We start from the raw sequence: 10,352 nt of genomic DNA on the forward strand, positions 1-10,352 counted from the left end.
GGGCGGGCATCAAGGGAGAAGGCCACATTTCCAGGCTTTCCGAGGTCCTTGCTCAGCTGGAAGCCACCAGCCTGCAATTCGGAACACCCCAGGAAAACAGCCTCCTGGCACAGGCTGAGAGTAGGGAAGTAAGTTGTCAACAGGCAGCCCCCCACTCTTTGTCTCTAAGCAGCCAGCCCCCCGAGACTCCCACGGATGCTGGAACTGCCTGGGCGGGTTTGCCTTGAGTGAGAGCCAAAGAAGAGACAAGGCTGGGGCGTTTCCTTGGTGACCCCCACCCCTTTCCACCCTTCCCTGAAAGCCAGACCTCTCTCCTGGGCCTGTGTGTTGAAGGGGTAGGCAGGGGAGTGGATGCTTTTCCCGTAGCCCGGGGTACAGCCTCCTTAAAGTGAAATTTCAGCTCCTTCCTCCTGCTGGCAACCCCAGGGGTCGGAGGCTGTGGGGTGGGCAGGGTTGTTGGTGAGGTCTGAGGGGAACTTCTGTTGAGCAGATGTGAAAGCCTGCCCTACAGCCGGTAGTTAGCGTGCATTTGTTTTGGAGACTGTTTTTTGGTCTGTGGGGCCTGACTGCCTGCATAGAAACACCCAGAGCCGGAAGGTGAAGCTGCCTGGGTACTAGGAGGTAGGCCTGGGTGGCATGGGATGGACCCTGGGTATCAACCCACTGCACAGTTGGTTCATGCTTTGCCCTGGCGCTGAAGGAAGGAAAACCACCCTGTGGTGCTCCTGGGGTCATGGAATCCTTGTGGCCTTAAGCGGCACACTGGAGCCAGACTCTCCCCAAGGGAATCTACTAAGCCAGATGTTCCCAGGCTAAGTCGAGGTCTATTTCACAGGTGGGAAGTGTGAGGCTTACGGAGGTGAAGCACAGGTCACTGACACGGTCTGTATGAGCAGCCCTGCCCCTAGGCCATGCATCCTGAGACAGCCCCTGTCCCTCAGCACCCAGGAACCCAGAGCTGGGCCCCACTGATGTGAGGCTGGAGACTGCTTTGCCCCCTCCCCAGCAGCTTTTTTCTGTTGCACCATTCGAGGAAGTCCCTGCACTCATTCCAAGACCTGGAGGATTGCCCCACCCTACTGATCCCCAAGCCCAGGGCAGCGGCCATAAGCACCACACCCTCTCCACCAGCCGCATGCGCAGTGGGCACCAGGCATAGCCCAACTCTCTATAGCTAGGTGGGGGTGGGGGTGTACTCTTAGGGCTGCTGTCTTCCAAAGGGGTAGAGTTTGGATCAGGTCTTTCCCCAGCTTCTGCGCTGGCAAGTGGGCGTGTTGGGTGACACTTGGCAACTTGTGAAACTGTCCCCAGCCATCTTGCTGCTTGCTTAAGTTTCAACTCAAGGATTTAGGTATCCCCCAAAATCCCTACGGTGGCAGATGCATCCCAGATTGAGAAACACTGGGGATTAAACCGGATCTGGAGGAAGGAACATAAGAGGGCTAAGTGACTCCAAGCCGCGCTCATGGTGACTTCCTGGAGCTGTAACCCCACAGTGACAACCTCTCCAGAGCCTTCCTTACCGACTCCTCAGGTCAAGTCACAGCTGCCTAGGCAAGAGGGCTTGCTTTACTGTTTCCACATTGCGGACGACCAAACAGACGCACAGACATCTTTAGGTGGCTGAGCTGAAATTTGAACCTGAGCCTGCAGTCGTGGTGGGGAGCAGAGGAGAGATTTCTGCCTCCCTGTATGTGTGTGAGATTGTATGTATATGTGTGTGAGGGAGATGTGTGTGTGTGTGTGTGTGTGTGTGTGTGTGTGTAAGACTGGGGGTGTAGTGTGGTACAGCCTACCTTGAAAGTCCCAGTGGGGACTGATGACCAACTTTTCAGAGTTACTAAACAAAGGAAATGGGGCGGGGGGGGGGGGAGGCATCTTGGTGCACACCTTTAATTCCAACACTTGGGAGACAGAAGCAGGCAGATTGAGTTCGAGGCCAGCTTGGTCTACCGAGTGAGTTCTAGGACAGCCAGGGCTACACAGAGAAACCCTTTCTGGAAAATTGAAAAAAAAAAAAAAAAAGAAAAGGAAATAGGCAGCAATTGTTCCTTCAACACAGGTCACCTCTTGGTGGGTGCTGGTGGCAACTGTCCTTGAGAGTTAGGTCCGCAGAGCATTTAGAACACCTGTTCCAGGCGGTAGACCCCAGTGGTGGGACCAAGAGCTCCTGTCAGCCTTGACATTAAGGAGGCCATTTTTCTGGGGATCTGGGGGCCACTCACTGCTCCTAACATGGCTGGGCCTCAGAGTCATGCGGGGAACACAGACAGATGCCCCTTCAGGCCACACCCCGGGCTCTGGTGGTTTGATTTTGCAGGCTAGGCCCAGGCTCACATTTCTGGTGAGCGCCTCAGGGAGGCTGCTGGAGCCTGGCAGGTGTGCTGTGGGCCAAGCCTTGTGCACTCCCAGCCCCACCCCCTGGCATTCCTGAAGGGCCTTGTGAGTCAAGGGCCTGGGGAGCTACCACAGCACTTCCTGCCTGGGAGAGATAGGTCGGGCCTCTTGACCTGTGTGTGAAGAGAGGGGTCAGCCCGTGGGTGTCGCCCTGTGGGGGCTTCCTTTCTGTATGAATGGCAGCAATTTGGAAAAGGCAAGGCACAAGGAGGCCTATGTGGGACTGGAGAGAAGGGCTGTGCCTCTCACAATCCAGCAGGTGCCCTGATAGGGTCACCAGAAATATCCTGCCCACCTCCAGGTCTGAGGTGGGCCAGGGTGGGCATCTGTATGTGCTCCACTGTGCTACTGAGCTCAGCGGACACTTCCCTCCCGTACCCAGATCCAGGAACCAGGTACCGCCGTGACCACATGCCGTGACCACATGCTGGCCTTTGGGGAGCCAGGAACGGAGCTCAAATTCTGGTCTGTGGAGCAAGGTTCCAGATGAGGCAATGGTTAAGCACCAGAGTTCTGACGGGGACCGGAAGGCTGCCCCTACGGTACCCCAAATCTTGTTCCAGCTCCTCATTCCATAGCACCATTCCTGGACACCTCTCCCCATCTCTTGCCTTCTCTTTCTCTCTCTTTGGCACCTTCCATCTGTGAGGCTAACTGCTGCTCACCTGATTCGTTCATGACCAGGCCTCACTTTCCTATTGTCGGGACGCGTAAACTCGTCTAAATCCCAGCTGCGGCCTGCTTCCATTCTTCAAGTAGAAAGTGGGGGAGACAGGGCCTATCCAGTGGAGTTATTGTGAGCTAATGTGGCAGCTAGGACCAGCATTTCCCTGCCAGGCAGGAGAGGCCATGGGGCTGCCACCTGTGATCCCCTCTGCCGGGCTTTTGCTCCTGCAGTAACCTCGGCCAGGAGGGCCCTCCCTCGACCTTCACCATTACCCAAATGCAATCCTCTGCTCAACCCAGAACGATGACTTTCCTCCCCGCTCACTCAGGCATCTCTGCATTTCCTCGTGGGATCTGAGCTTTGGAGGGAGTGAGCGTGGCCTTCCTGCTTCCCTGTCCTTGAAGACCCCCAGACAGGAAGTACCAGCTCTGGGGAATGGAGTGGCCCAGGAGGGCATGGCGCCTCTCTTGCTGGAAGTGCTTTGGGACTGACAAGCCGTGCCTGTAGAGCTTGGGTGTTGGTCTGACCGATGGCTCACTTCTGTCCTGCCCTGGCATTCTGGCACTCTGTGTGACCTCCAGGGTGGAAGCTCTGAGGAGCTGGGTGAGGCTCCCAAGGCCCAGGAAGGAAAGTCCAACTGTTGCTTAAGCAGAAAGGAGCTGAGTTGCAGGTTGAGGACACACGCAAAAAGGGTAAATCAATAGAAGATTAAGCCTGCAAGGAGCCCACGCAAGGGTGGGGGTGGGGGCATCATGGCCCCTGGGCAGGGTGTGAGGGCTTGAGGAGAGGGGTTCCTGATGGTACCTCTTTGACCTCCCTTCTGACACTGCCCAGCCTTATTCATCTTCCATAGACAGGAACTGGTGTTGGTAGGTGAATGCTGGATACTAGGTGGGTGGGTGGGTGCTAATTGCTGGGTGCTGGATACGAGGTGCTGGGTGCTCAATGCTGGGGGCTGGATACTGGGTGTTGGATGCTGGGTGCTGTTATAGGAGCTTTCTAGTTCTAGAAAGGATCCATGTTCCTTCTTTCCAGCCAAGGGAGGCCATGAGAGATGGATTTTTCCTCACAGGCATGCAGCTCCTAGGCTGCAGACTTGTGACCCCAGACTCCAGGGGCAGTGGGAGGTCCAGTCTACTGGGACTTCAGCTGCTGATCTGGGGAGGTCTAGGGTGATCGCAGCATTCTGCCCCAGATCCTGGCCTGCTTGTGGTGGGTTGGGGTACACCACTCTTCTGAGGGGCGTGACTGGCCCTTGTGCTTGTCCCTGCTGGGGCCTCTGAAAAGCAAGATAAAGGAGGTGACCTTCTGAGGCAATCTATCTTACTTCTCAGCTTCTACCAGATCTGTCTAATAACAGGGCCTAACGTCTGGGCCAGTGACACTCTAGAAATGTCCCCTTGTCCTGTCTCCAGGTAGCCTCATGGCTAAGCTCTAGGCTGGGCTCCCCCTGAGCCAGTCCTGACTTCGGCAGCCTCCACCCCCATCTCTCCTGGTTGCTGGTTCAAGGCGGACTCACATGCCCATCTCCTGACTACTGTCGCTACAGCTCAGATCTCAATTCCAGTGCCTACTGAGACCTTAGCTTCACATCCTGCCTGGGTCTTATTGATTCCCTGCTTGTCATTGCCAAGAAAGTGTCCCAGACTCAGGGATCTCTCTGGTGCCTGGAGGGGCCAGTCCAGCACAGGGAGGGTCCAGGGCTCTGGTCTTCGATGGACCTTGGAGCTCTTTAGAAGGCTGTGGTCACACCTTTGCTCAGGTTAGTTCTTGAGGGTAGACAGAAGGCCTATCAGGAGAAGGAGGCCTGCTGGATGCTGGGGCTGTTGCCTATGCTCAGGAATGAGTCCAGTAGTGGGATGTGCTTATTCTAAAAATGTGGGTTTTGTCGTTGATCTCATGGATGAGTTGGGAGTGTGTGCTGAGTGTGGATCACAGCAGAAAGTACTGGGATCCGGGCACACTGTCCAGTCCCACCCCCAACTGTCCTTTTCCCTGTCAAGCCAGGGGCAGAGGTCATCTCCAGGGACCAAGACTTCTGCAGAGAGAGAAGCAGTAGCTGGGGGCCCTGCCCGAGGAGCCTGAAGGCTGCTCCATCCTCCCTGACAGTCTTCTCCCTCAGCCCACTGGATTCTCACTGCAGAAATTGTCCCTTCCACTGCCACCTCCCTGGACAGTTTTCAAAACACCTGTCACGGCCACCCCCATCACTTTCTGGGGATGGAGGTCCAGGGCAGAGCCGTCATCCAGAGGAGCCAGCCTTCCCCACTCCTGGTTCCTGACTTCCAGAGAGCTGGTGGAAACGGCCTGCTCCTCTCTCCCCCATTCAAGCTCACTCAGGCCGCTCTGGGGACAATACTAAGACACAGTTCCCAACTGTCCAAGCTGGGATATCACCCTATCTGGTTGCCTATCAGGTCTTTTTAGGAGGCATGGACAGTGACCTCCTAAGGCTGCAGGAATGTGACTCTCACCCCAGCTCAGAGCTTTCACTCTTAAGTCCCCAGGGAATTCTGATGCCTACCACTAGGTTTGAAGGCACCACTTATTTTACAGGTGGAGAAACTGAGGCTTGAAGGTGCCAGGGTCACCAAGCATTAGATAGATGATAGATAGATAGATAGATAGATAGATAGATAGATAGATAGATAGATAAATAGTGATAGATGGATAGATTAGGATAGGTAGATAATGATAGATAGATATATGGTAAATAGATATAGATAGATAGACAGACAGAGACATACATACATACATACATACATACATACATACATACATACATACATACCTTTCTCTAGTGTCCTGTTTCAAATGGGGTTTGGGGACACCCTGCCTTTATAAGCACTTCCCTTTGTTCAGGTCTCTCTGAAACCCCCTTCACTACTTTTGAGATGTGTGTGTGAGGGATTGGGAAAGGGGGTGAAGCCTACAGAAGCTAAAGTTAGGGAAGGTGGCCGAAGTCCCCCTCTGACTGGCTCCTATACACACACAGACTCTGTCCTGCAGCGCCATCTTGTGGCCAGCTCTGGAATTAGTGCCTTACTCCTGAACCAGAGACCTTTGTGTTTGACTCTGGGGTTAGGATCCTGCTGGGGGTAAAGACGTGTGGGGATCTCTGGTGGCTGGACACTGTGGTGGGGAACCCTAAGAAGAAGTATATCTGCCTCGGTGGCGTAAGGTTGCGAGGCAGTGTCTTTTTAGGAGGCATGTGCTATGGCCTCCTCTGAGGCTGTAATCAGGATCACTTTGGATTTATGATATGAGGGATCCAACCCAGAGCCCCTGCTTGCACAAGTCAGGCACACACTGTACCACTGAGGCACACGCCTAACCTGACACTAGTTGCTATCCCACTGAGGACTGTTCAGTCGCTCCGTGCCATCAGGTGCGGTGTTACATACAGCTAGCTGCTTTTGACTGTTAGTGTACCTGGCGCTGGGCATGGTGCTACCTGTCTGTCACCCAGCAGTGGGATTGGGAGGACCAGGAGTTCAAAGTCATCCTTGGATACAGACCTGAGGCCAGCCTGAGCTACATGAGGCTATGGTCTTAAAAAAAATTTTTTTTTTGTTTTGGTTTGTTTGTGGAGAGCTGGCCTTGAACCTGAGGTCCAGAACCTGCACTTGGAATACACCCTGTTCCCCAGCACCTAACCTGGGCCATCCTGCACCTCACTTTGCCACCTGTGCTCAGTTCCAGGGCTCTGGACGTCACGGGCACCATGCTTTGGGTCCTGGTGAGGGCTGTCCTCCCTGTCATGCTGCTGGCTGCCCCACCACCCATCAACAAGCTGGCCCTGTTTCCGGACAAGAGTGCCTGGTGTGAGGCCAAGAACATCACACAGATTGTGGGCCACAGCGGTTGTGAGGCCAAGTCCATCCAGAACAGGTGGGGCTCTCGGGGAGGGAGAGGGTGAAGCCCGGGACCGACGGACGGGGGACCGACGGACGGGTGAGGAAAACCAGGAGGGTTCACTCCTGCCTCCCCTCTGGAGATCCGGGCTCAGGGCCATTTCTTCCCGCAGGGCGTGCCTGGGACAGTGCTTCAGCTACAGCGTCCCCAACACCTTTCCACAGTCCACAGAGTCCCTGGTGCACTGTGACTCCTGCATGCCGGCCCAGTCCATGTGGGAGATTGTGAGTAGGGTTCTCGGTCCCTGGCCTGCAGCAGGCAGGACCCGAGGCTTCATTGCTGTGTGAGCTGCAGGGTTCCTGCTGGGAATACACACGGGGACATGGGGTGGGGGGATTTGTAGAGGGTCGCAGATATACCTGAGGCTCCACCCATGTTACAAACAGTGCAGTCCTTCAGTCCCCACTCACTGTTACAGGCTAAGACCCCCACCCCCATGCCTTGGGGAATGCGTAGGAGGGGCGGGAATGCCTGTAAGAAGATGAGATTGGAGTTCCTTCAGGAGCTCACCCCTCCACCTCCCTCACCCCCACCCCATGGGTCCACAGGACACACTGGGCTGGCGCAGGTGGACTCTGGGATTCTTGGTCTCCAGGGCTGTGTTGTTATTATTGGAGTCTCTAACACCTGCCCAAGCCTCGGGAACAAATATCCCTTCCCTTCCTTCTGCCCCACCCAGGTGACCTTGGAGTGTCCCGGCCACGAGGAGGTGCCCAGGGTGGACAAACTGGTGGAGAAGATTGTGCACTGCAGCTGCCAGGCCTGCGGCAAGGAGCCCAGTCACGAGGGCCTGAGCGTCTACGTGCAGGGTGAAGATGGACTGGGCTCCCAGCCTGGACCGCACCCCCACCCCCACCCCCACCCCGGTGGCCAGACCCCCGAGCCCGAAGAACCTCCTGGAGCCCCTCAGGTTGAGGAAGAGGGGGCTGAGGACTGAGGGCCTCCAACTCTTCCTCCCCTCTTGTCCCCTGTGGAATGTCGGGTCCCACCCTCCAGGGAAGAGGGAGGGGAGAGGCGGAAATCCCCCCCCACCCCCTTTGGCACTGGATGGACTTGGAATGCTGCCCGCTTGTCATAGAGATCCGAAGGGAGGGGCTGTAGCTAAGCTGCACAATTTAATATATGCAAGATGGGGGGAGGAAACAGACATTCTCAGGGCTCCTTTTTGGAAGGTGAAGTGTGGAGCTTCACTTTCTAGAGATGGGTCCTTGGGATGGAGAGGAAGTGGGCTGAGCTGCTGAGGATGCTCAAACAGGCAGGCCCAGGCCAGGGTCCATACAACTCCTGATGGGGCAGGATCCCCAGGGATGGGCAGAGGGTGGGTACCATGACAGCATCCTCTTTGCGGGAGGGTCTGAGCTGGGAAGACTGTCGGCAGAAGCAGGAAGCTCCAGCCCCTGTAGATTTCCCTAAGGCCTCCTTTACCTCCCACCTCCAGGAAAGCATCCCCTTCTTTGGGGGTGGTTTAGGGGTCAGGCTGGGGCAGGACCCCGCTGACTCAGGTGCCAGAGCATCACTGAAGAAGAGAGGCCATCCTTCCTGTCTCTCTCCCTCCCGAGATCTTAGCACTGTGCCTGCCATGTTCTGGACCCTTTGGGATGCAGAAGCAGCCAGTCCCACCCGTTGGGGCGGGTCTTTCTGAACGAGGTGATGCTTTGTTGATTTCCATCACCTGGGACCATAGTGGACAGGAGGCCCCCTCACGTAGGGCCCCTGCTGACCTTGACTTTCTCTAGCTCCCCATTCTTCCCTCTCCTCCCGTCTGCACTTTAACCCTAGGGCCGGGCAGGTAGTGAGGAAGAGCACTCTGTCTCTGATGTGTTGGCACCATTGTTTGTGTCCAGGGGGGCTGCTAGCTCACCCCCTACTTGGGGGTGCCCCAGCCCATGGCTGTTTGACGAGAGCCTTCAAGCTTGTAACCAGTAGCCTGTTTCCCCCCCGAACCCAAGTATTTTCATGAATAAATACCTTCAATGCCTCCACTCTCTTTCCTGTGGGCTGATTGTTGATCCAGGCGGTTGTGGACGCAGGAACCGGAACTGGGTTTGGTCTAGACAGTGTGTGGCTGACCTTAATTATCGTGTAGCTCCTCCCTGTATCTGGCTCTCTCGCTTCCCTGCCTTGGCCCCGTGTCTGGCTCACCTCCTCTCTTGGGCTCCTGTGTGCATTTCTGCCTTGCTCACACGGGACTGGGCCTGGACAATTAGATTTGGACACTTGATCCCTTGGGCTCCCTCTGGCCATCTCTTTACTCTCAGTCACCCAGTACATGTCTGGGTCACATTTACTCTCAGGGCCCTGGTACATGTCACCAGCCTGATCCAAGCCCCAGGAGAAGAGGAAACAGACGAATCCTAAAATCAAAGTTTACAAGTGAATATACGGGTGGTCCCTGGGCTAGGTCATTTGTATAGTCAGCTTGCCTAGCCCTCAGTCTCATTTTGGTCTTGTCCTTATTTTTTGTGCACGAGGCGTCTTAGGTACAGGGGAGTTAGTCATCTCTCCAGGACCATCTTGTTAAATGCCACCAAGAATCAAACCCAGGCAGTCAGGGTCAGAATCCATGCCAAGTTTTGTGGCCCAAGCACTTGTAAACCTGTGGGGGAACTCTCATTTGCTCTTCTGAGTCGAGCACCAAGTCTGTGGGTACATCCCAAATCGTGGGTGCATCCCTACTCGTGGGTGCATCCCTGACTTGTGGGTGCATACCCAACTCATGAGTGCATCCTCAACTCGTGGGTGCATCTTGACTCGTGGGTGCATCCCTACTCGTGGGTGCATCCCTGACTCATGGGTGCATCCTGATTCATGGGTGCATCCCGACTTGTGGTTGCATACCCAACTTGTGGGTACACACCTGACTTGTGGGTACACACCTGACTTGTGGGTACATCCCGACTTGGTAGAAGTTCACAGATCTCCTGATGTCACTTTTACACGGCAGTCAGAAAACTAGCGATAACTGTGCTTCTAGAGGTCCCTGGGACTGTACCTCTGAGTCCTGTGCCTCAAGTCTGAGAGCTGTCTTACTGCAGGTGTCTTTTCTCTGGGCTGCTTCTTAGAGTGTAGAGACTTAATTCAGTGAGGAGGTGAGAAGGTGGTGGCCAGGCTGCTGGCAGGTTCTGAATGGCAGCTAGAGAGAGAGATGCTTGTCAGGAAGACTCAAAAGGCTGGAGACAAAGGCCTGAAGGCAGCAGGCCAGCTGGTGGGTGGGTTCAGGGGCCAGAGTTGTTCAGGGCCAGTGAGGTTGGAGAAGCCATCTGAGAGGGGCCGGGAGGGCCCAAGGAAGAGCAGCATCTGGTCGGATGTGTTAGCCTTGTCAGGGAGAGCGGCCAGATCTCAGGAATGAGAAAGAATTGTGTGTGTGTGCACA

General features: G+C 55.4%; 1 protein-coding gene across 2 annotated transcripts in view; it reads left to right on the plus strand.

The window, feature by feature from the left end:
* Nbl1 (NBL1, DAN family BMP antagonist) overlaps nt 1-8,956 on the plus strand; it is a 48,879-nt gene extending 39,923 nt beyond the window's left edge. For both annotated transcript variants that reach the window (XM_026781952.1, XM_005352951.3), the window contains exons 2-4: nt 6,761-6,955; nt 7,092-7,203; nt 7,659-8,956. In XM_026781952.1, the coding sequence (XP_026637753.1) occupies nt 6,789-6,955; nt 7,092-7,203; nt 7,659-7,916 (537 nt within the window). In that variant the 5' untranslated portion in view covers nt 6,761-6,788 and the 3' untranslated portion in view covers nt 7,917-8,956. The remainder of the gene's footprint in view (nt 1-6,760; nt 6,956-7,091; nt 7,204-7,658) is intronic.
* The last annotated feature ends 1,396 nt before the right edge of the window (nt 8,957-10,352 follow it).

This window comes from Microtus ochrogaster, chromosome 10 (assembly GCF_000317375.1).
Source record: "Microtus ochrogaster isolate Prairie Vole_2 chromosome 10, MicOch1.0, whole genome shotgun sequence".
Lineage (NCBI taxonomy): Eukaryota > Metazoa > Chordata > Mammalia > Rodentia > Cricetidae > Microtus > Microtus ochrogaster.